This window comes from Ylistrum balloti, unplaced genomic scaffold (assembly GCF_031769215.1).
Source record: "Ylistrum balloti isolate Yb309-2 unplaced genomic scaffold, AGI_CSIRO_Ybal_v1 Utg370000, whole genome shotgun sequence".
Taxonomy (NCBI): Eukaryota; Metazoa; Mollusca; class Bivalvia; order Pectinida; family Pectinidae; genus Ylistrum; species Ylistrum balloti.
In genome coordinates, this window is record NW_026782078.1 from 557,389 (window position 1) to 583,598 (window position 26,210).

The 26,210-nt window shown below is 36.3% G+C and overlaps 2 protein-coding genes and 1 pseudogene across 2 annotated transcripts; all 3 read right to left on the reverse strand.

Moving 5' to 3' along the window:
* Positions 1–7,684: 7,684 nt before the first annotated feature.
* Positions 7,685–8,518, reverse strand: LOC132548071 (uncharacterized; annotated as a pseudogene).
* Positions 8,519–9,854: 1,336 nt separating this feature from the next.
* On the reverse strand, positions 9,855–13,807 carry LOC132548072 (uncharacterized). Its single transcript, XM_060211896.1, has 5 exons — positions 13,729–13,807; positions 13,372–13,590; positions 10,609–10,743; positions 10,289–10,524; positions 9,855–10,058 (listed from the first exon to the last, which is right to left on the reverse strand). Exons 1-5 carry the CDS (start codon positions 13,805–13,807, stop codon positions 9,975–9,977), a joined length of 753 nt encoding a protein of 250 aa, XP_060067879.1. The 3' UTR covers positions 9,855–9,974.
* Positions 13,808–19,675: 5,868 nt separating this feature from the next.
* LOC132548073 (zinc metalloproteinase dpy-31-like) lies at positions 19,676–25,571 on the reverse strand. Its single transcript, XM_060211897.1, has 3 exons — positions 24,881–25,571; positions 24,182–24,400; positions 19,676–19,797 (listed from the first exon to the last, which is right to left on the reverse strand). Exons 1-3 carry the CDS (start codon positions 25,569–25,571, stop codon positions 19,676–19,678), a joined length of 1,032 nt encoding a protein of 343 aa, XP_060067880.1.
* Between the last annotated feature and the right edge of the window lie 639 nt (positions 25,572–26,210).

The window sequence follows — 26,210 nt, forward strand, 5'->3', positions numbered from 1 at the left end:
CATATCACACAAATGTAACACCACATATTACACCAATATAACACCACATATCACATAAATATAACATCAAATATCATACAAATGTAACATCAAATATCACACAAATGTAACACCACATATCACATAAATATAACATCAAATATCATACAAATGTAACATCAAATATCACACAAATGTAACACCACATATTACACCAATATAACAGCAAATATCACACAAATATAACACCACATATTACACCAATATAACAGCAAATATCACACAAATATAACACCACATATTACACCAATATAACAGCAAATATCACACAAATATAACACCACATATTACACCAATATAACAGCAAATATCACACAAATGTAACACCACATGTTACACCAATATAACAGCAAATATCACACAAAGGTAACACCACATATTACACCAATATAACACCAAATATCACAAATATTACACCAAATATCACACACATATAACACCAAATAACTGAATGACATATTCGTTACTTCATTTTTAAAACTCAAAATGCAAGTTATATGTGGTGACAAAATTTCAAGAACATTAATGAACTGAAAAATAAACAACAAAAAAGCTGTAGGAAACATGTGGTATACATTGCTGTAGCTAAACATTGTTTTCGTAAGGCACAATATTTAATGATCTGTTTAATAATCATAGACACAGTAAAAAGATTTTTTTGTCTCGATTCGTAATTAAATGGTAAACATATATATTTTATAATGATAATGGCGAGGAAAAGTAATGAAAAGGCAGAAGTAAAATGTACAATGTAAATAAATGTATATTGAAAAGCGAATACTAAACGAAGTAAAAGTATATCGAGTCTTTTTAGTCTCAAATATAATTTCTTTTTCTAAAGAACCTGTTACAAAAAGCTGTGAAAAAAATGTCATTGGGAAACAAAAGACAATATACTGCCGAATTTGTCACCCGTCAACAGAAAAAATACAGTTAGAAATGTCGATAAAAGGGAGAGGGTAGTATGAAAGATATGTGCTGTTTCACAACAAAAATGTTGCTTTTAGGGAAAACTTGTTTTGGTGTTAAATCCTATGGCAGGGTTACATTATACATTTATGATTTTTCTATTACGTATGATTATGTAAAGAATGGTCTACGTGGTAAGCTTGTTGAAGGTTGTATGGAATTCTATAAAAGATGTAAATCTGAAGAAGACAGACATCGGTAGAAATATGTCATACAACAGAGAACTTATATCTTCTGGAAGTTCATCTTGTGTCATTATCCGGGTCCTTGGAAATTCAGATAACAGAAAACTGTCGTTTAACCACAGGATAAAGTTACTGACCATGATAAAAATCAGAACTGATTCGAGCAAATTCAGGTTTGATCGAGGATCAAACTTCCTACATCGATTAGCACAGAGTAAAAAGACAACTTGAAGATAATCTTGAAACATACCAAAGGCGCTTCTATACAAATGTAGTGGCGCTAAGTAATCGGACGACATGTCACCGGCGATTCCTTCAGATATATGAGTGATAAAAATTCCAAAAGCCGACAACAGATACACATATTCTCTAAGCTTCAAACCAGTTGGTGAACCATTGGGACAGCAGTAACTGATTAAACAAAAGAATCCGGAAAAAAGAGCAAGCGTCATGATACATTTCAAAATAAGTTCATACATTCCGGCGACATATCTAACAATTTCGATGTTTCCTATATCCACAGCCATGGTTACGTAACAAATAACCAGTCCAATTCCCGTCGTTAAACTTACTGCCAATGTTACCATCTGACACAATGTCCTTTTACTTCTGTTTTCGGAATGTGGAGGACTAGTGCTGGCGACATTATCAAGCAGTGGTATCGTCTCAACCGTGTCCATGTCACTACTCTCCACATATACAAGATCACTTGAATCACTTTCTGGATTGTGTTTCGTTATGGGCGACCATATTTCAAGAATGATCGTGCAGGACAGAAGAGAATATTCCACACACGTTTGGTTTAAAAGTTGTCTCGCGTTTGCCTTAAAAGATGTTATGGTGCTGTTGTTTTGTAAACAGGAAACAAATTGGTCTTCAGAGCTGATTTCTTTAAAATATGACAGAGTATTATGCATAATGTAAATGTAGATAATAACAGATATATTTGCAGTTAAAAGCATAAACATTACATAATTCACCAAGAGAGTCTGTTTCAATTTGAATGACGAAAAGTACGTTATTAAAATCATCTCTGAGAATAAAGACAAAATCAATAGTAAATTGAAACAAAATAAAGCCCTCCAATAAAATCCATCTGTTGATGTAACAAAACACTCGATCTGTTTGCCGACGAATAATGCACAATACAATCCAGATGCCAGGCCAAATCCCCAAAGGAAAATAACCTGAAGTTTTGTGGAACCGCCATTTCGTCTTGAAGTTACCACGGATTGAACACCATTCCTCTGTACGAAACAGCCAAGGACGTAAATGCCAGTCAACCCAGAGACCATTGATAAGGACAACAGTATAACGACGATTCCTAATCGATCTTCCGCGTGCGTGTGTATTCCTTTGCTGGAGGTAAAGACTATCACAATGGCAAGAACGATCAGGAACAAAACACGCGATGTAATGGTACAATCATAATACCAGGATCCATTTCGCTGTCGTCGATTATGTCCAGCCGCAAACGGTAGAATGAACGTTGACGTCAACAGTTTACCACAGAAAGAATCCATTGTCATGTAGAATTTGGAAATTGGATGGAAGAGTTGATTTATAATTCTAAATTGCAATAAAAAAAATCCATATAACAATAACAAAGTATCTATGGAGAACAGTATTGGAGTTTAACGTCACTATTTTTATGTATCTAGATATTACATGTAAACCCTTTACTGTTCAAACAAACACAGAGTCTGACATTGAGGTATTCAAAATATCTTGAGAACGATATATGCAATAGTTCGTATTATTAACAACAAGAAACACACATCTATACTTTTTCATGTTGAGAATGTCGCTAAAGCTGTAGATTTTCATCAAAATATCCAATCTGTCTTTGGGACATAACACATGAAGATATCAGTCGTTGTTCGAAAGGAGATGAGAAAAATGTGTTGTGGTTTGTCACCACTCGTATGAATACTGGTGGAGTAGGACGATAAACGAAACGAAATGGGTTGGCAGTGAAATTCATAATCATTGAGATATTTAAGCAATGTATACAACTTGGTAATTATCGTGTCTAACTGTAACTGTGGATATTTTGATTTGTATATGATTATTTACAGAGAATCTTACCAGTAATCAGTGAACATACTTTCATCAGTACAAGATTACCTAGTCTTACCTGTAATCAGTGAACATACTTACCTGTAATCAGTGAGCATACTTTCATCAGTACAAGATTACCTAGTCTTACCTGTAATCAGTGAACATACTTTCATCAGTACAAGATTACCTAGTCTTACCTGTAATCAGTGAACATACTTACCTGTAATCAGTGAGCATACTTTCATCAGTACAAGATTACCTAGTCTTACCTGTAATCAGTGAGCATACTTTCATCAGTACAAGATTACCTAGTCTTACCTGTAATCAGTGAGTATACTTTCATCAGTACAAGATTACCTAGTCTTACCTGTAATCAGTGAGCATACTTTCATCAGTACAAGATTACCTAGTCTTACCTGTAATCAGTGAACATACTTACCTGTAATCAGTGAGTATACTTTCATCAGTACAAGATTACCTAGTCTTACCTGTAATCAGTGAGCATACTTTCATCAGTACAAGATTACCTAGTCTTACCTGTAATCAGTGAACATACTTACCTGTAATCAGTGAGTATACTTTCATCAGTACAAGATTACCTAGTCTTACCTGTAATCAGTAAACATACTTACCTGTAATCAGTGAGTATACTTTCATCAGTACAAGATTACCTAGTCTTACCTGTAATCAGTGAGTATACTTTCATCAGTACAAGATTACCTAGTCTTACCTGTAATCAGTGAGCATACTTTCATCAGTACAAGATTACCTAGTCTTACCTGTAATCAGTGAACATACTTACTTGTAATCAGTGAGTATACTTTCATCAGTACAAGATTACCTAGTCTTACCTGTAATCAGTGAGCATACTTTCATCAGTACAAGATTACCTAGTCTTACCTGTAATCAGTGAACATACTTACCTGTAATCAGTGAGTATACTTTCATCAGTACAAGATTACCTAGTCTTACCTGTAATCAGTGAACATACTTACCTGTAATCAGTGAGTATACTTTCATCAGTACAAGATTACCTAGTCTTACCTGTAATCAGTGAGTATACTTTATCTTACCTGTAATTAGGATTCTCCACCTTATATAATGCCTAGCCCTTAGTGGTAATCAGAGTATGGTCGGTTACTCGTGGTGCCAAACTTATCGTGAAGGTAATGACTATGTCGGTCGGTGTCTTACAGCCTAGTACCACAATAATGATTACGCCACTTTAACAAGGAGGAAACAAACATTATGAAATAAAATTAAGGAAGTTTTGTGCAATTCAAAAGAAACAATCTTGGATTGTGTTTATTTAATACGATAAATAATGGACGCAGTGTTGCGATTCTATATTTGTGTGTACTAGGCATGGAGAACAAGGGAATGGTCAAAGGGAGATAACTGAAATCCGGAAATTATTGTAAATCATTGTATTAGTTTGTACCTAAATCCGGATAAGTTAACCGGCAACCACTTTTTGTATTAGTGAAAAAGACGAATAAAAATGCATATGGCTGAACTACATCACTCTCACATTTGTCATTCATCACAGCAGGCTGTAATCCTCTATGTCCATATCAGATGATATTAGAATATTTTACAATTTGATATACTTCTGGCGTACAATTAATATGTCCATATAAATAAAGTTATTCTTTAGTGGTTATCTAGTAGTATTTCGAAATTCTCTACAACCTCTGCATCTATAACATGCTGCAGCAGATTGTTCCACGCATAAACCGTTTTTTTTTATATATATTTTTAATGAGTTTCCCCTTGTTTAACTTTCAGAGTCCAGTTGAAATATACCGGTTGTAACGCGTTTATCATAAATAATTTTCAGTGTCTTGAATACATTGATTAGATCTCCTTTTTTCCGTCGGTGTTCCAAAGTTGGCAGTTTTAGTCTCTGCGTTCAGGATATAACTGTTCTTTAAAACCAGGTATCAGTTGTGGCCCTCCTCTGGACGTTTTCTATCAACTCGATATCCATCATCCTATATGGACTCCATACACTTGAGGCGTATTCTAGGTGGGGTCTTACAAGTGCCTTAAACAATAGTTTAAACATCTTTTCATCTAGATATGTGAACGTTCTTCTGATTAATCCAAGAATACTATTAGCTTTGTTTACTCCTAACTGGATATGAGTTCTAAAGTTTAGATTTTCATCCACTGTTACTCCAATGTCTTTTTCAGATGTTATATTCTCCAGTTCTGTTTGTTCACTGATTGTTCCTGTCATGTAATACTTCCTTTTTTCTGTCGAGTTAATTAAAAGTACCTTACACTTGTTCGGGTGAAACTTGAGTAGCCATTTTGATTACCATTGTTCAAGTTTGTTTAGATCACTTTGCAGAATGTCCTTATCTTTATCATCTGTGATTTTTCTGTATAATTTAGTATCATCTGCAAAAAGTGGAGATTTAGATTTTGTAATTTCGGGTAAATCATTAATAAAGACTACAAACAAAATTTGTTCCAACACGCTTCCCTGTGGTATACCACTTACTACCGGGTAAGGCATAGACGATTCTTCATTCACTAATACTCTTTGACATCTGTTATTAAGGAAGTCTTTTATCCATTTGGCGACCTGATCACTTACACCATATCCTTTTAATTTTCTTAATAATCGGCGATGCGGGACTTTGTCAAAAGCTTTCATAAAGTCCATGTATACAACATCCAGTTGGTCGCCGTTATCAATCATTTCTGTCCATTCTTCCAAAACCATTAGTAGTTGTAATTGTGTGGATCTTCTGGAAATTGTTTATCGCTTAGTAGGTTATTCTTGTCCATACGGTTTACAATGCTGTCCCTCACTAATTAAGCGTTTTTCCTACTACACTAGTTAAACTGACTGTAGTTTCCTGCTTCTGATTTTGAGCTTGTTTTGAAAATAGCAGTTATATTTGCCTCTTTCCAACCTTCTGGTGATTTACCTTCCTGTAGTGATTTATTAAATATTTCCGACAGATGTTTCCAAAGTTCTTTTAAGATTCTGGGGTGCATCATGTCGGTTCCTTGAGATTTGTTTTCTTTTAAATCTGATAATTTTTTCAACTTTTACTGGTGTGCAATTTATATCCTCAAACGGATGGACTATGTCCCTATTGTTGAATTCTGGTAGGTCTCCTGGAGGTTCTTGGGTAAAAACACTGCTGAAGAACTTTGCGAGAACATCAGCTTTGTCCCTATGTCTCACTGCAGTTTTATCATCGTCTCCGTTCAGACCCTTAAGGTCCGAAATTCCACTTTTGACCTTTCTTTTGGAGTTGACATATTTCCAAAAGTTCTTAGGTTGGTCTTTAATGTTTTCAGCAATTTTTTTCTCAAACTCTATTTTGGATTTTCTGATTTCCCATTTGAGTTGGTTTCTAATTTTAGCATATTCCTTGAACTTATCGTCCAATTTAGTTTCCTTGTAACGTTGCCATGCTTTGTGTTTTTTGTTAATCTTTTTAAGAATTGATTCCTTTAATGGCATTTTGTCCTTGTTTCTCAGGAGGCTATTAGATTTCTGTTTGGAATATATTGTTCGGATTTTTTGTAATGAAATCAGTGAATTTGTTGTACATTTCTGCTCTAGTTCCATGCAGGATTCCTCCCCAGTCATCTGGCATATCTCCTCTCATACTGTTGTAGTCTCCCTTGTTGTACCTCAAACTTGGTGTTTCATTGACTGACTGTAGTGTTTTACAAAAGAAATCAAATACAAGTACCAAATGATCGCTTTTTCCAATCGAGCTATCATAGGAAATATCTTATTATTTCATCTCCGTTAGTTATAAGAAGGTCCGAGATGCTTGGTTCGTTTTGCTTTCTGTACCTAGTGGGTTCTCTTACATGCTGGTACAAGTAGTTATCTCTTAAGCATTCTATAAAGTTTTCTCCTTCATCGTTGTTGGATGTCCAGATATCCCTGTTTATTTTTGGCATGTTGATATCTCCCATTAATAACAAATGACTATAGGTTGGGTTTGATGAAACGGTTGTAATTAATTTAACTCCGCTACATTTTCTGTACTGGAATTAGGGCCTTTATATAGGCATCCAATTAATAAACAATTCCCATCCGTCAAATTGATTTTCATCCAAAAGCTTTCCTTGAATATATTTCCTATGTTTACTTCTCCCTGTGACAGTTTTTGTTTTTATCATTCATAACTAGATCATAACCAGTGATAATAAATTCAGACTTCTGATGCAGATATCGAGCATTTTTGGGTACATTTCTGTAATTCCAATTACATAAGGTTTATTATCTACTGCTCTAAATGTTAACTCGTGCGATTTATTTGGTAAGCTATCGGCATTCGTGTAATGACATTTTAAACGATCCTGGGGGTTTCGCTGATCTTATTTCCTTTTGAGTTTAATTTTCTTTTTTCTTTTTTTTAGTTTTTTGTTTTTTGTTTTTTGTTTTTTTTTGTTTGCCGTACAATTTTTCAGTTCCAGGGTGGCCCCCATACGCGGAACACACATTTCCCCGACTGAGGTGGTTCTTGTTCCATTCGTTTTGCCTCCTCTCGAAGCGATGCTTCCTTTTCTCTTTCATTCTTTGTGAGGTCGTTGCTGATTTTGAACAATTTATAGTTTTTATGCTTTTGCAGCTCGCTTATGTTTTGGAAGAACAGTTTTTTTATCTTCTGTAGTTCCAAATGCTACCAATATTGGCCTTTTAATTGGTGGGTTCGTTGAAACATGTTGTTTTCTTTCTATCTGTTCTGTGAGAACTTCCTGTGTTTTTATTTGGTTGTATTGTTGGTTCCAGAGAAGAGTCTTGTTTTGTTCCTGTACCCAGTTCTTCTCTTACGATGTCCCTGACTTTTTGTTCATCGAATTTATTTTTGAGTTCATCCTCAATTGTTGAAATCCTCTTTTCAACTCTATCATTGTTTTCCTTGCATTTCTGCTGAATTTGTTTATCATTGTTGATATTTTTTCTATGTGCACACGGCACGGAGCACTGAACCACACAGCGTTTGATTTGGTCAGCAGACGATATTCACTATCTCCAATGTCCAGGCATTTGGTGCAGAAGTGGCTTTTGCAACATTGGCATTCCAAAATTTTGGAGCTCTGGTCCTCAAACACATTATCACAGATTCTGCATGTCCACGCACGCTCCTCTGTCCACGGAGAAGTAAATGATCCCGCTGCCTTACTTTTGTCTTTGTTTCCCTTTGCTGATGACAATCGGTTACTCTTCCATGATCCGTTGTCAGCGTCCTGTTATTTTTTACTTCCTGTCCAGTAGGCATGATTGTAAATATGGACGATTAAAAATATTTTATATGGAAGCGGAAATGGTTAGTATTACCCTATTCCAAAACAATTGTCCTTTGTTTGATGTACTTAAATAACTTTAAACATGAAAAGTACCCCCTCTTACTGGGAGCGAAGAACAATAGCGACCGTCGCCATTGACACCGGAAGTGAGTAATGTATATATATATATCTATCAAAGAAATCGGTTCAAAATTTACTATCTGCTTTTTATTATCTGTACTTTGTATTTTTTGATGCTGTTAAATTTCTGATGTTGTAGATTAAATTAGATTATCACTGTAAAATGAATCGTAGTTTTTGTGCGGTCTACATTGTTAACGCTGTGTTGGTAGTTTGAGGCTCCAACGGGATACGCCATACTCCGATGAAATGTTGAATAAATTTCAGAGTAGTAGGTGCGAGAAAAAAATCTATTACTTGTAACTGAGCGAGATCGGGGTATCTCAGTTGAGGGCTAAGATCCTGCAACATAATCCAACCGGGGCTAGTATGTTACAGGATCTTAGCCCTCGACTGAGATACCCCGATCAGCGGCAGATAACTTTTGGAAGTGTTTCTTTCATATCATGATCTTGTTTAAATGTTTTAAACATTGTACAAAAGACACTCAAGCGAAAAGCACCTTTGAATAATCTATATCTAGATACAGAAGAGCCAAACAATGAATTAAACTGCATTAACAGCTGTTTCGTCCTTCTAGAACTCGCCAGTGATGCTAAGAGCCTAAAATGTTAAGCCTAGGGAACGACTGAAGAAAATCCAAAGTGATTGAAAGAAGTCAACATCTAGAAGGGGAAACAGTACTCTTAGCTTTATCATCATCTCAAAGTCACGTGGCTTTAACGGTTGGACGTTAAATTTGTCAGGTGTAGCTATGGATAAGATCGGCTATTGACGACCACGAAGGCTGTGGATGACGTGTTTGTCACCTCCAGTCCCTGTCCACTCCGTAGTTACCACGGGAAACTCTCGTGACGTAATGATGACGTATACGTCATGATGATGTATTTGGACTAGAAACAAAGATTTAAAGGCTTTGAAAGTTTGGCCTTATTCTGTCCAATGTAAAAAAAAAAAAAAATCCGTAAGTGTCAATCACGATGGACTGTAATGTTCCATAAGTAGAAAGACGCCGTAACAGAAACTTAAACTTTAAAAAGAAAACATTTCATTTCCGTCATTTTAAGATTTGAAAATGAAGAAAAACGACTTCAAGTGATAACGGAAACAATTACAGATATCAACTAAAATTCAAACAGTTTTATTTTAAGGAATTTACAATGAAATTTAAAAACCATGTGTGAATATTTCATATGTATTTGTTTTCTCCGATGATTCTTGATCCTTACAGAATAAAAAGTTCAGGATTTTTTTAAACAGGCTGTTTATGATCTATCAAGCTGCTATGTATTTGTGGTCCACTTCACACTAGGCACACTGTCCGGAGAGCACAATGACTTTGTCCAGGGCTAGCAAATCACCTCCCGACAAAACATGCGCAGTGACGTTTAACTGAAATAGATTCGAACATACCTCATTATAACATCTGTTTAGGTTAGGCTGTCTCCCACTTACTCCTTAAATGTCTATTGTGATAAATCACATAGAAAGTTCTTACAATGCCGTAACATTTCACTTCTGAAATCAGTTTTTTTTTCATTAAAAAAGATGAATCGGGAAGGAAGATCTTAATCCACGGACAACCAGAACCTGAAAGGAACTTGATAGTTAGCGTTGCTTACCCGCCAGCCTTGGTCTGCATCGACGTTCATGAGAGCTGTCTCCCAATGACCTTGTGAGCCTGAACTTTTCATGTCTTCCAGGGAGATCCCTCCGTCAGTTGTCAGGCCAATATAGGACTGGCTGTCATGGTAACAAGACGCAATACAGTAATCCACACTGACACAGAAGTTACCAGGGGGTATCGTGAACGAAGACATCAGGGTAGCGTTGTGTAGGATTGTCACCAAGTACTGATCTGCACATATTCGTCAAAGTTTTAATATAAAACGGAAACAGTCTTACATAATGCTTTTAAATTACAATACATTATAAGGCTCACCTGAAGTTTCCTTGCTGCATCGTTGATCATGATTATAAAGATGATGTTCCGAACTCTCGAACCACTGTGGGTAGTGGTCAGCTGGAGATGGCTGTGTAAATGCATTGGTCGCATGTCCTTCAAACATCTTATAACCTTCAAGATAAGGTATACGTATCATAAAACAGTTTCAATATATTTTCGCTCACATAGACTTATTTGATTATACATATAGTACATGTACAATGTTTTGTTTCTTACGAACAACTATCAAAATAGTGAAATATGACCCTTACCGGCAAGAAGCTCTCGTTCGTCAATTAAACAGAATTCCCACTGGCAAAAATAATATGAAAAAGGATAAAAGGTTATATTAATAATCGAGATTCCGTGGAAACAAAACTGATGATGGTAGAGAGGTCTACCTGAACAAGGGACCACGTGTTAGGTATAACGAACGTGTAATTTGGTATGATGAGCAAATAAGGCGCAGAACGGGAGCTAATGGTGAGTACAGAAACTTAGATATATGTAGAAATAAAACCCTAGTGAATATCTCATCTTGGAAATTAAAATGTTTGCTGTTTCCATTCGTTGCAGAGATCTTTACTGGCATCGTTTGGTTAAGAATTTATGTGGCAGTTCACACGATATTGTGAGACAGAAATCAGAACCCATATGCGCCAATAAGTTTTGGCCTCTACTGTGTTATATATATATCACCATTAAAGAACATGCATGTACACGTTTTTCATTAATCCATATTTATAGGCATAAACGTCCCATAGCAACTATCCACGTCTTTTATGCCAAACAAATAAGGTACGAACAGGTTTCCGATTCTATTACACGATTGCGTGATATCTCAGTACAATAATTCAATACATGATATTTTAGATAAAAAAGTTTAAATCATTTCTTCAGGGTGGTCCCCTTTATTTGACGCAGTGTGGTTCACTACTAAAATCTTTATAAGAATTTAGCATTCAAATTCAAAATCGAAGAGAACAGGACCTGGGAAACTAGTTGCCAAAAGAATGTGTATTGTAAGATTGTGTTGTAAGATTGTATTGTAAGATTGTATTGTAAGATTGTGCTGTAAGATTGTATTGTAAGATTGTGTTGTAAGATTGTGTTGTAAGATTGTTCTGTAAGATTGTGTTGTAAGATTGTGTTGTAAGATTGTTCTGTAAGATTGTGTTGTAAGATTGTTGTAAGATTGTGTTGTAAGATTGTGATGTAAGATTGTGTTGTAAGATTGTATTGTAAGATTGTGTAAAAGTAAGATAAAAAAAGATTGTGTTGTAAGATTGTGCAAAATTGTGTTAAAAATTTGAAACAAAGCCAATTGTCAAGCATAAGATTGTGTTGACAACTCAATACAGAGTGTGCTCAATTCCCATTAACTCATGTATCAACAACTCAATACAGAGTGTGCTCAATTCCCATTAATTCATGTATCAACAACTCAATACAGAGTGTGCTCAATTCCCATTAACTCATGTATCAACAACTCAATACAGAGTGTGCTCAATTCCCATTAACTCATGTATCAACAACTCATGACAGTGAGCTCAATGCCCATTAACTCATGTATCAACAACTTAATACATAATGTGCTCTATTTCCATAAACTCATGTATCAACAACTCATGACAGTGAGCTCAATTCCCATTAACTCATGTATCAACAACTTAATACATAATGTGCTCTATTTCCATAAACTCATGTATCAACAACTCATGACAGTGAGCTCAGTTCCCATTAACTCATGTATCAACAACTCATGACAGTGAACTCAATTCCCATTAACTCATGTATCAACAACTCATGACAGTGAGCTCAATTCCTATTAATTCATGTATCAACAACTCATGACAGTGAGCTCAATTCCAATTAACTCATGTATCAACAACTCATGACAGTGAGCTCAATTCCCATTAACTCATGTATCAACAACTCAATACAGAGTGTGCTCAATTCCCATTAACTCATGTATCAACAACTCAATACAGAGTGTGCTCAATTCCCATTAACTCATGTATCAACAACTCAATACAGAGTGTGCTCAATTCCCATTAACTCATGTATCAACAACTCATGACAGTGAGCTCAATTCCCATTAACTCATGTATCAACAACTCATGACAGTGAGCTCAATTCCCATTAACTCATGTATCAACAACTTAATACATAATGTGCTCTATTTCCATAAACTCATGTATCAACAACTCATGACAGTGAGCTCAATTCCCATTAACTCATGTATCAACAACTCATGACAGTGAGCTCAATGCCCATTAACTCATGTATCAACAACTTAATACATAATGTGCTCAATTTCCATTAACTCATGTACCAACAACTCATGACAGTGAGCTCAATTTCCATAATCATGAACCAACAACAGGATACAACATGTGCTCAATTTCCATTCACTCATATTCCGACAACTCGACACAGATTGTGCTCAATTTCCATTAATTTAACCAAAGTTCTGTCCTTCAGAGGACAAAAGGTGGTAAGAAACATACCAATATATGATATACACTTACTTAGTAGCTCCACAATGTAAATGTAAACAGATTAATTCATCATTCATATTCTGTATTCTATTGGGTGTCATACAATAATATCCTTTATCAATCAAATATCTAGGTATATTTAAGAAAGGTAATAAAGTAAACCAAAAATTGAATTTTTTATATATGGACTAAAAACTAATTTAGAAAAAAATATCTAATATGGCGTTTTAATTATTTTAACAAATTAAGATGCTTATACCTGTACATCCGTACAATGCTCGCACTTTAAGAACGTCGTACCAGCTTAGTCTGTCGCTGTATCCAAAGTTGATTCCAGAAACGTTGGACGATATTGTAGGGAGGGAGGCGTTCTTAGCGTACTCGTACGGGCCGTAGTGTGTGATTGAATCAAAGTCATACCGGAAACCAAGCGGACTAGAATTCGTGAATGGTATCTTGTTAAAGGCATTTCGTGCATCTGAAATTAATAACAGATATAATGTACATGTATATGACATCAAGATAACAGTATATACATATATATACAATTATAAAGCATTGAAATGAACCCCATGTTTCCTTCACATTTAGGTTGATTTAGTACAATCCTACTTACCGTCCTGTACGTTGTCCATGTGTACCTGTATGTACTGTTCCCTGTCTCTCGTGTACTTACCGTCCTGTACGTTTTCCATGTGTACCTGTATGTACTGTTCCCTGTCTCTCGTGTACTTACCGTCCTGTACGTTGTCCATGTGTACCTGTATGTACTGGTCCCTGTCTCTGGTGTACTTACCGTCCTGTACGTTGTCCATGTGCACCTGTATGTACTGGTCCCTGTCTCTGGTGTACTTACCGTCCTGTACGTTGTCCATGTGTACCTGTATGTACTGGTCCCTATCTCTGGTGTACTTACCGTCCTGTACGTTGTCCATGTGTACCTGTATGTACTGATCCCTGTCTCTGGTGTACTTACCGTCCTGTACGTTGTCCATGTGTACCTGTATGTATTGGTCCCTGTCTCTGGTGTACTTACCGTCCTGTACGTTGTCGATGTGTACCTGTATGTACTGGTCCCTGTCTCTGGTGTACTTACCGTCCTGTACGTTGTCCATGTGTACCTGTATGTACTGGTCCCTGTCTCTGGTGTACTTACCGTCCTGTACGTTGTCCATTTGTACCTGTATGTACTGGTCCCTCTCCGGTGTACTTACCGTCCTGTACGTTATCCATGTGTACCTGTATGTACAGGTCCCTATCTCTGGTGTACTTACCGTCCTGTACGTTGTCCATGTGTACCTGTATGTACTAGTCCCTGTCTCTGGTGTACTTACCGTCCTGTATGTTGTCCATGTGTACCTGTATGTACTGTTCCCTGTCTCTCGTGTACTTACCGTCCTGTACGTTGTCCATGTGTACCTGTATGTACTGGTCCCTGTCTGGTGTACTTACCGTCCTGTACGTTGTCCATGTGTACCTGTATGTACTGTTCCCTGTCTCTCGTGTACTTACCGTCCTGTACGTTGTCCATGTGTACCTGTATGTACTGGTCCCTGTCTGGTGTACTTACCGTCCTGTACGTTGTCCATGTGTACCTGTATGTACTGTTCCCTGTCTCTGGTGTACTTACCGTCCTGTACGTTGTCCATGTGTACCTGTATGTACTGGTCCCTGTCTAGTGTACTTACCGTCCTGTACATTGTCCATGTGTACCTGTATGTACTGGTCCCTGTCTGGTGTACTTACCGTCCTGTACGTTGTCCATGTGTACCTGTATGTACTGGTCCCTGTCTGGTGTACTTACCGTCCTGTACGTTGTCCATGTGTACCTGTATGTACTGGTCCCTGTCTCTGGTGTACTTACCGTCCTGTACGTTGTCCATGTGTACCTGTATGTACTGATCCCTGTCAGGTCTTTGATGTTCATGGAATAGTCCTATTATTACTAGCAGTGATGATATCATATCTCTTTTGTCCATACAGTCAATTCTTAAGTGTAGGTACTCCCGACTCGATCCTGTGGCTGTTTCATCCTTCTCTATACAAAGCCTAATAAACAGGAATGCTTCAGACAGTACATGTTATATATGTTGAATAATAATTTCTTTCGAGTGATAGAAACAATATCGTTACATCTGGTCCTCTGCCGAGGGTTTCACTACATTTTGTGACAAAGAGTTGGAGAATATCACAAACCTTATGACACTCAGATATACCGAACTATATCATATCACTATCTTATATTGAGCAGAAATATCCGGTATTGATGCATTTTTTCTTTATTTTAGTTAATTGATTTCAGGGTAATTGAAATAATTAAATATGATATTCCTAAATATCCCATCCATCTTTAGATTTTAATGTGTTAAGTATTCCCAAATTATTTTATACATTGCTGATAAAAATTCGTAATTAGAAAGCAATGTTGACAAACATGTTATATGATTATATGAAATATATACACCCGAAAAAGTTTCCCTCCTTATTACTTTAAGATAACCTCTAATCAGAGACTTGTCTAATTTAACATATGTATTTCTTTATACACGTATATTGTCACATACGTAATTGCCAACATGGATAGATTGATGCCATGTTTCCGTCTGAGATGATTTAACTACATGTACTTGTGTATATCTAATATTATGTAATGAACAAGTGAAAGTAGGAAAATGGTATAAGTTTACAATTCATACACTGTATACTATAGCTGGTTCGGTGTGCAAAAATATATACAGGTTCTACGTCCAATGTTATGGCCTCTTGGTGTTTCTTCGGACGATACGTGAAAAACAACAACTTATAAAGGGCCTTCGGTGTCCATTGGCCGGAGGAATTATCGAGACACCTAAATTTACCATTATACTTTATAACTCTGTCTTCGTTTTATGTTCTATATATGTGGTGTAACATGCAATATATTGTGTCTTTATAAAAGGGAAGATTGCCACGACAATTTAACAATTTACCTGTCAATACTGTCGTTATTACTTCATTCGTCATATATCTATTCAAGTCATTTGCATCCAACGAACATACTATTGATATATATATATGAATATGGTGATAAAAGTCACGATCTGCGCCACCAAATCACCAAGCCAAGAATTTCGACAACAGTCTAACCAACTAACCCCCTCCTCTGTGCAAGGTACAGTGTATTTACAATTATAAGTTTTCATGAAGAAATTTCATATATTAGTTCATGCATGTAGTTTGTATACGCGTTACTCCGACCTTCCACTGTAAACATAAGAAAACTTTTAACATCAAAGGTGTTCAATATCATATAGGTGTAATAAAAGATTTTTTATATCATTCATATTTATATAACCACATTTTTCCGGCGATGAATTTAAAATAGTATTTTGAATGTATATAATAGACGAGAATTTAGGGGAAATACTGACTGGACGTTGTTAAGTTCACTTCTATTAATATGCAATCTTAGTTTGAATCAAATTATTAACTGCTGCCAAGTTTGTTTAATTATCTTTTCATCGCAATCCCAGAGTACATGTATGATGGTTTCTGCTTCTTGTACACCAATCATATTTGTCGCAATGTGTTACTCCTATATAGATTTGAATATACGCAATTAAAGATAAGATTATATTTTTTTATATGTAATTTAACCTTTAGGTTTTTGAAGTTTTGACAAGATTGCCATCTTTGTTGTTCAAATTACTGTGTCACTGTGTGATATCAAAACTGCCATTGGATACTTCTATCCATAAATAGTTAAAGCTATTCAGTGTCCCTGTCGTCATAACGATCGTCACAACGTGATCATGTTTCGTTTACAGTACCGCAGACAGATACGGTACCAATATCCGACTTATCAGAACACGTGGTTTTAGAAGGTAATATAAACATAGGGCCAACCAGCAAACTCTATAAGGAGGCAAACGGCTGTGTCTCGTAAGGATGGAATTCATATAAGTCATTCAGTGATGATTATGTGAGTTTGTGACTTACAGGACAGTGCTGGTAAACCAATTGTCAGTCGGAATTTTCACTGGGGATGTTTGGAGGTTATCATTTATCTACCGTCCTTATCAATTTATACTGATTTTATTTTCCATAACTTTAAATGTTATTAATTTTTTTCCAAATAGACATGGAAATACCCTGTGTCTACCATCATAGCAGCTACCGCAAAGCAAAAACAAACTATGTTTTAAGGCTTGCCTCCCGTGAAATCAGATTTCCCCGCGCGTGGAATGCTGTTTTCAATCCAACATGTCGAGATTTGAGAGAAAATGTTTATATATACGTGTCTATATAAAAAAAGCTCACATTTTTTTGTCCATGTATATCAGCTGTTACTTTTATTAGGTAGAGATTTACACACAGTGTAGGACAGATTTCAAACGTAACTATATTCCTGTCTGTCCGATGAATTATCATAACTTATTTCTTATTCAATAAGGCATATCCAGAATGTATTTTATTTCATAAGTCAAACAAACCCCGAGTCAGTATCCCTAATGTACACGTAGTGGTCTTCCTTGCTCCTTTTCCTGAATGAGATACAGGTGTCGTGTCCCTCCACATTGACCGCCTGTTCTATCTCTCTCATTGACTGCTCCAGGAGGTCACGTTGAAGTTTATCTGTATATGGTCAGAATCAATAACGGAGTGAATGATTTCTTTAAGCAAACAGCATCTAATATTACCAGCAATACTTGATGGTGACATGTAGCTTTAATTACACAATTTCGTCCTTAAATCATCAAACCTAGAATATGCATTGTCATCGTCTCCGGCCATGAAATGGTTCTATGAAAGTCTCACAATGTTAAGAAGACTGCTCATAACTCAAAATCAAAACGAGTTTTACGTAATCTGAAAACCGAAAAAATACGGTCAAGTCTGGAACCCATTTGTTACTTGTTTGTACAGACTTTAATATAAACTGCAATTAGCTCGACGTTTCCTGTGTAATTGCCGCGCTATATTTTCTCCCCTCCACCCCTCCCCCAACCCAACCCCTACCCCCACGAAATGTGAAGAAATTCATAAGTTGGTCCTAGTCGAAATTCGCTCATCTAGTACAAACTTCCTGTGTCATGAAAAATCAAATGTACAATAAGTAGATAATGTATTTTTCGAAGATAGACTGTACGAAGCGATTTGCTTTCAAAATTCCCCCACATTTATTTCTATAAATACAGTTTTGTCCTAATGACATGTCTAAAAACATCTCCATTTCAGAAGAGTTCACGTACCAATATTAGAACTGAAAACATAACCGACTGGCCTGATGTGTGCGCTGACGTTCCATGGCAATGGCCGGTTGTTGTGGGTAACTCTACCCTGTAAAAGTTCAAACGGGTAACAGAATGTTTTGGAAATTGCTTAAAAGGATTATGAGATGTTATAAACGAGAATAAATCTTTGAAACATATATTTGAATACATCCTTTTCATAACAGCTACTACCGTATCCGTATACCGGTGTTGTTAATGTGCATGATATACACATTTTCATTAATCACGGCATAAAAATCAGGAGACAGTGTTATCCCCTTCTAAAGTATAATTTATATCATCTCCAGGAGCTGTATCATTGGTGCAGTTCCTTATTGAATTAATACGCCTCGACATGAGAACTTTAATCTGTTACCATATCCATGTTCTCATATTCTAGAAAACCGTACCGCAGTATACAATCAACCTTTTAATATCAATAATATTTGACACAATGAAGCAAAAACAATGAATAGAAAGCCGTCACGTCTTTATATTCGTAAGAATGTTTTCATGAGCTAGAATTTTTTCACGGCGTCTTATTGATATTGTCTTAGAGATACATTTGTAAACAATAATGATGACGATATTTTCATGAAAGAACTTCACACTCTAAATGTTGTGTTTCTCCCATCGTTTCAGTTTGAATCTCACGGAAACATATCAGTAGCGGTCACCCATCGTGACGTAATTATATGACACTTGGAATTATTTACTAAATGTAAAATTTCTTCTTTAATCTTAAATATCACTTTTCGAAATGTAAATTGTTCTGAATAGCGTGGATAGACACACAAGAAATAGACAATCGGATATAATTCAATATCTTGAAAATATGACTTACCTGTGCATTTACTATGGCGTCCGTGGCAAACAACAAGACAAACAACAGGGATATAAACATCATGACTAAAAATCACAATCTCTCCACACAACTGGCTGTTACTAGATACGTATAAAATCTTGACCTAAAACACAACCAGGAAGTTCCCGTCTCTCTCGGGTAAGTTAGTAACAGAACTATGCTTCATAATTTTCGCTGTTATCTGTAATTGACGGCAACAGCAAGTCCCTATTGCGTAGATTATGTTGCAATATATTTTGGTTTGCTCTTTTCTTGTTAATGTTTAGCAAAATAGTTTTTCAAATCGGTTCGCATTATGGGCTGCGACATCTCGTTTGGTTTAGGCGTTTGCCCACTAAACATTAGGTGAAGATCCGAGGCGCGTGATTCAACGCTCCCTACCAGTGGCGACGTGTTTCATAGAGAAGCTGAGAAATGGACAGGTTTATGCGGTAGTGGTTTTGTTCTTAGGCAAGACACTTATTGCTCTGGACGGCATGCGACGGGTCTTCCTTATTTTGTTCAGTGAGGTGATCATCAGCTACTACAAGGAGACTCGGCCTCCAAATGGACCTGGCTTTTAACGTAGCTATAAAACCAATAAAAAGTCATGTTATAAGGCACAATCGACGTTTATAAGGACAGTATCGACACTGAACGCAGTAGTTAACAAGTTACATTAACTTTATTTACAGAGACAACTCGTGTTGTCGTGGTAAGTATCCGTTGGGTTCGTTGAGGGACAAAATCATATAGGGCCAACAAATACCAAATAACGTTACAATTATTGTCGTTACTATCACTAGATACTTCAAAAGTAAATACATCTATTGGGATCGACTCTATCAAGAACTGTTGCTGACTAGTACAATGTATCACTTCTCAAATGTATGTCAGCTGTTTAACGATCCCATGGATGCAATCAGTCACATATATTGGAATTTCCCAATGTTGACCTAAAACGTTATTTATCAACTCCATGTTAGAAAACAAAACCAGCATAGGTAACAGACATGTCACAAATCCTGATTTAGACTCAAAACGATGAAACGAATGAAAGAAACTCTTAAGATGGAGACGCCTGAAAAAGTATAATTGTAGTAAGACAGACAAAGTATCTCCGAAGGCATGATATCTGCTTCAACGGGGACACCTGCCATTGAAATCTTGGTAAATGCATGTGGGTAATGTCGTATTCTCAAATGACATAATGACCTTATACAGATGTTTCGTCCTTTTAAGACTCGGCAGTGATGTTAGGGACACCACAAAAACACCAACAGTTATACCAGCAAGCATCGCATAATGAAACTGTCAAAAGAAAATAACATATTTTGTGTTGTGGTAAATGTGTCGACCATGAATCTTACCCCAGTCTTTATCACCCTGCTGTCATCGAATTCCAGTAAGTAAGATTATCTATCAGCTGTAGACATATTTCAACGTAAAAAAGTACGTCAACAAAAGACAGGGATGGAAACATGAGGTTGTTATGATAAACAAAACAATGGAAATCTGGACGAGGTATGTATCGTGTTACAGCGAAAAAGAATTGAGTTTGCAATACCTTAGAGCTTAGTTCTGATTTATCATGTAAACACTTACAATTTGTCAAGTTTTGGCCTAGGTGTTTTGATTTCTACTAAAATATGACATAAAACAATATATAAATTTATGTATAGGTTCTGACCAAGATAACGATGTTGGAGTTTCCTTCAAAAACGGCCTGTCTTGATCTCTCTCTTTCAGCCAGTCTCCCAACAGTCACCCTGTTCAGTGACTTAGCTGTAGTATAGAAGGTTATGAGGAATGATGTATAACTGCTATCGGTAACCGACAACCAGCACCTAAAAACACAACTAAGGAGTTTCACCGTTAAATTATGATATGCTATATTACTTACCCATCAATCTTTATCCTTGATTTGTCGCTTCCAACTACAAGAAATCTTATTTTACCATTATAAATCTTTCCATGACGGGATGATATGATAACGCGATTTAATAAAGTAATCAACGATGACACGATACATGAAGTAATCAGGGGACATTGTGACTGGGACATCAGGGTAGAGTTACAGAAGGGACAGTTACTGATACTGGTCCCAAATCTTTTAAATTAGTTGTCTTGATCACCATCGAAGGATTAAACAAAGTACAAATGTAAATTTGTTTGTGGTTTTTGCTTAACTGAAAATTATATTTCACTGATCTCTGAAAATGCTTAACTTATGAATAAATCCTTATCCGATCAAACTTGTCAGACCAGATAGATAACATTTAGCTTTGCATCCAACTATGATTTTCACGCAACACATGTAATGTTGAAAAAAATGGCCGATGGAAAACGACGGGTACTGCAGAAATGTATAATTGAATCTGCTACAAAGTAAAGTAATATTTCATGATATAATTATACCTATTATATAATTATCTATCATATATATCTATCTTAAAAATTATCGCCTTAGTGTGTCGGTTGTGAACATATGTTTATTATAAAATCTAATCAAACTCATATTGTAATTACGGCCCCACATTTTGACACATTCTTTGTTTTGTTGATGTGGCCTCGATTTCGATACACGTCTAAAGGAAGCTTGAGATCGCTCTGTTCCTAGTTCAGCTTGTTACCCGAGCATCCAATAAGGGGTTAAGGAAACAGGGATAAATACATGAGAGCAATGCTTAATTATGTGGAGATATTGAAAGTTTGCCTATTTTTCATCGGATGGGCGGTAACCACCTTTAAACTATAACAAAATAATTTATTCCAAACTGTGTATCCATCGTAATATAGTATAATCTATAACTTATTGTAACACAAGTTAGAATATTTCTTTTTCTTGTGTAATACGTTTGACAGATAGACTTAAAGTGACAAGACATGCCACATATAGTATGATAGTTAAATGTTGTTAAACAAATGTAAAATTTCCCGACGAACAACCAATGACTTTAGACATAAACATTGCTCAGAGACGTGCTACACTTTATGAAGTTATAGAATTAGCTTATAACAGCAAAAAATTGTTTCGTGTCTAGTACGGAGAGTTTTATATGTATACTCTGACTTCTTCAGGCCTGGTTTATCGAGGGGCAATGCAATATTGCCAATATATATGCATCGTCATTCTAGATGAAAAATAGTTATTTAAACTGATGTAAACATACAGCTCACATTATTATACATCATGCAGAAACATCGAACAGCCTTGACAGGTTCCACATTGTATTTATTAAGTCTTGGTCTGAAGCATTTAGAGAACACAAAAGATCATAATGTTCAATTAAATGCTACTGTCTGGCAATATCAAAATATACATGTACAATGTATATACATTAGGACAAATATCTATACCAATATTAACTGCTACTGTCTGGCAATATCAAAATATACATGTACAATGTATATACATTAGGACAAATATCTATACCAATATTAACTGCTACTGTCTGGCAATATCAAAATATACATGTAGAGAGGTATATACATAATGGACAAATATCTATACCAATATTAACTGAAAATTATGGCAATGTCTGTGCAATATCAAAATATACATGTACAATGTATATACATTAGGACAAATATCTATACCAATATTAACTGTTGTGTTTTGACACTGAACTGTTTTATAACAAACCCTTTTATTCACATTAAAAACAGTCACTTGCCTTAAATTCATGTCCTCTTTGTTTGCCCGAAAGTTGTAAATGTAATTTGTTATGAGAGAGGAATTAAATAATGTTGTAATAACTTGTGCCCATTCCTGTTGCTGAAAATTATAGCAATGTAATGTGTTTGAATCAACCAAAGACTTACCTTAAGTCGAATCAGTAGTAATAACTATATTAAAATGTTCTCTCTTGACATGCGTACTCACCTTTTAAAATGACTGATTGCCTAATCTTCGTACTACTGACACTTATATACAAAATATAGAGCACGTTTAGCGACAAAACGGTTGTAGAAAATACATATACATGTGTTACAAAAATACCAAAATCATTAATCAGTAAGACCATAGACAGAGACATGTATTGCAAAAATACCAATATAATTAATTACTGAGACCATGGGAAGAGACATGTATTGCGAAAATACCAATATAATTAATTACTGAGACCATGGGAAGAGACATGTATTGCAAAAATACCAATATAATTAATTACTGAGACCATGGGAAGAGACATGTATTGCGAAAATACCAATATAATTAATTATTGAGACCATGGGCAGAGACATGTATTGCAAAAATATCAATATCATTAATTACTGAGACCATGGGAAGAGACATGTATTGCAAAAATATCAATATCATTAATTACTGAGACCATGGGAAGAGACATGTATTGCAAAAATATCAATATCATTAATTATTGAGACCATGGGCAGAGACATGTATTGCAAAAATATCAATATCATTAATTATTGAGACCATGGGAAGAGACATGTATTGCAAAAATATCAATATCATTAATTATTGAGACCATGGGCAGAGACATGTATTGCAAAAATATTAATATCATTAATTACTGAGACCATGGGAAGAGACATGTATTGCAAAAATATCAATATCATTAATTATTGAGACCATGGGCAGAGACATGTATTGCAAAAATATCAATATCATTAATTACTGAGACCATGGGAAGAGCTTTTGTAGATACCGAAATAAGCTGATGAACTACATATGTTATAAAACACTCACTAAGCAAATAAAAACCATAATGGTTGTCCTTCTCATGCAATGAAAGATTTTTTTCTACAGGTATCGGATTGATCACCTGAAAATATTCGAGAGTGTTTCACCAGGATTGACATTATAAGATCAGAAAGATGATATATGCATTGGTATTAAGATATCAGTCAAAATCTGATATTACAATTTTATTCATTTATCCATTTTTTATTTTGATTTCACGATTTTCAGTTATTTATAAAAAAAAAAAAAAAACTAAAACACTTACCTGTACACCCATACAATTCTCGCACTTTAAGGACGTCGTACCAGCTTAGTCTGTCGCTGTATCCAAAGTTGATTCCAGAAACGTTGGACGATATTGTAGGGAGGGAGGCGTTCTTAGCGTACTCGTACGGGCCGTAGTGTGTGATTGAATCAAAGTCGTATGGAAAATCTTTCAGATTTGAAGCTATGGATGACATCTTCATAAATGATGATCTTACATCTGAAATTCATGACATCGATATCATACTATATGCTGCTGTTTACAGTCTACTTTTATTAATTAAATGAATTCCATGTAAACGCAACACGTAGATTGATTAAACTGTCATCCTTTAACAGAAATATGTCCATGTATATCCATGTGTACCTGTATGTACTGGTCCATGTCTCTGGTGTACTTACCGTCCTGTACGTTGTCCATGTGTACCTGTATGTACTGGTCCCTGTCTCTGGTGTACTTACCGTCCTGTACGTTGTCCATGTGTACCTGTATGTACTGGTCCCTGTCTCTGGTGTACTTACCGTCCTGTACGTTGTCCATGTGTACCTGTATGTACTGGTCCCTGTCTCTGGTGTACTTGCCGTCCTGTACGTTGTCCATGCGTACCTGTATGTACTGGTCCCTGTCTCTGGTGTACTTACCGTCCTGTACGTTGTCCATGTGTATCTGTATGTACTGGTCCCTGTCTGGTGTACTTACCGTCCTGTACGTTGTCCATGTGTATCTGTATGTACTGGTCCCTGTCTTTGGTGTACTTACCGTCCTGTACGTTGTCTATGTGTACCTGTATGTACTGGTCCCTGTCTTTGGTGTACTTACCGTCCTGTACGTTGTCTATGTGTACCTGTATGTACTGGTCCCTGTCTCTGGTGTACTTACCGTCCTGTACGTTGTCCATGCGTACCTGTATCTTGCCGTCCTGTACGTTGTCTATGTGCACCTGTATATACTGGTCCCTGTCTCTGGTGTACTTACCGTCCTGTACGTTGTCCATGTGTACCTGTATGTACTGGTCCCTGTCTCTGGTGTACTTACCGTCCTGTACGTTGTCCATGTGTACCTGTATGTACTGGTCCCTGTCTCTGGTGTACTTACCGTCCTGTACGTTGTCCATGTGTATCTGTATGTACTGGTCCCTGTCTTTGGTGTACTTACCGTCCTGTACGTTGTCTATGTGTACCTGTATGTACTGGTCCCTGTCTTTGGTGTACTTACCGTCCTGTACGTTGTCTATGTGTACCTGTATGTACTGGTCCCTGTCTCTGGTGTACTTACCGTCCTGTACGTTGTCCATGCGTACCTGTATCTTGCCGTCCTGTACGTTGTCTATGTGCACCTGTATATACTGGTCCCTGTCTCTGGTGTACTTACCGTCCTGTACGTTGTCCATGTGTACCTGTATGTACTGGTCCCTGTCTCTGGTGTACTTACCGTCCTGTACGTTGTCCATGTGTACCTGTATGTACTGGTCCCTGTCTCTGGTGTACTTACCGTCCTGTACGTTGTCCATGTGTACCTGTATGTACTGGTCCCTGTCTCTCGTGTACTTACCGTCCTGTACGTTGTCCATGTGTACCTGTATGTACTGGTCCCTCTCTGGTGTACTTACCGTCCTGTACGTTATCCATGTGTACCTGTATGTACTGGTCCCTGTCTCTGGTGTACTTACCGTCCTGTACGTTGTCCATGTGTACCTGTATGTATTGATCCCTGTCAGGTCTTTGATGTTCATGGAATAGTCCTATTATTACTAGCAGTGATGATATCATATCTCTTTTGTCCATACAGTCAATTCTTAAGTCTAGGAATTCACGCCCCGATCCTGTGGATGTTTCATCCTTCTCTATACAAAGCCTATTAAGCACAGATACATACATTAAATGTAAACAAGATGTAGAGAAATATTCTATCAGATGGCCCTGAAAATGTGAAAACTTATGCCCTGTCGATGGTTTCAATATCAGCAATCTACATGTACACACACATATCAGGTTTTTATCGTATATGATATGTAGTTTCTGAATTTGAG

What these genes read in the sequence shown, in the direction of transcription:
- LOC132548072 (XM_060211896.1), bottom strand. Translation starts at nt 13,807, where the DNA reads ATGGAAAACGTACAGGACGGTAAGTACACGAGAGACAGGGAACAGTAC. An exon ending in CATGGACAACGTACAGGACG is followed by an intron (nt 13,591 to 13,728) that starts GTAAGTAGGATT and finishes TATTAATTTCAG; the next exon opens with ATGCACGAAATGCCTTTAAC. An exon ending in ATGCAGACCAAGGCTGGCGG is followed by an intron (nt 10,059 to 10,288) that starts GTAAGCAACGCT and finishes AATCTATTTCAG; the next exon opens with TTAAACGTCACTGCGCATGT.
- LOC132548073 (XM_060211897.1), bottom strand. Translation starts at nt 25,571, where the DNA reads ATGGACAACGTACAGGACGGTAAGTACACCAGAGACAGGGACCAGTAT. An exon ending in CATGGACAACGTACAGGACG is followed by an intron (nt 24,401 to 24,880) that starts GTAAGTACACCA and finishes CATGAATTTCAG; the next exon opens with ATGTAAGATCATCATTTATG. An exon ending in AGAATTGTATGGGTGTACAG is followed by an intron (nt 19,798 to 24,181) that starts GTAAGTGTTTTA and finishes TTGGTTTTATAG; the next exon opens with CTACGTTAAAAGCCAGGTCC.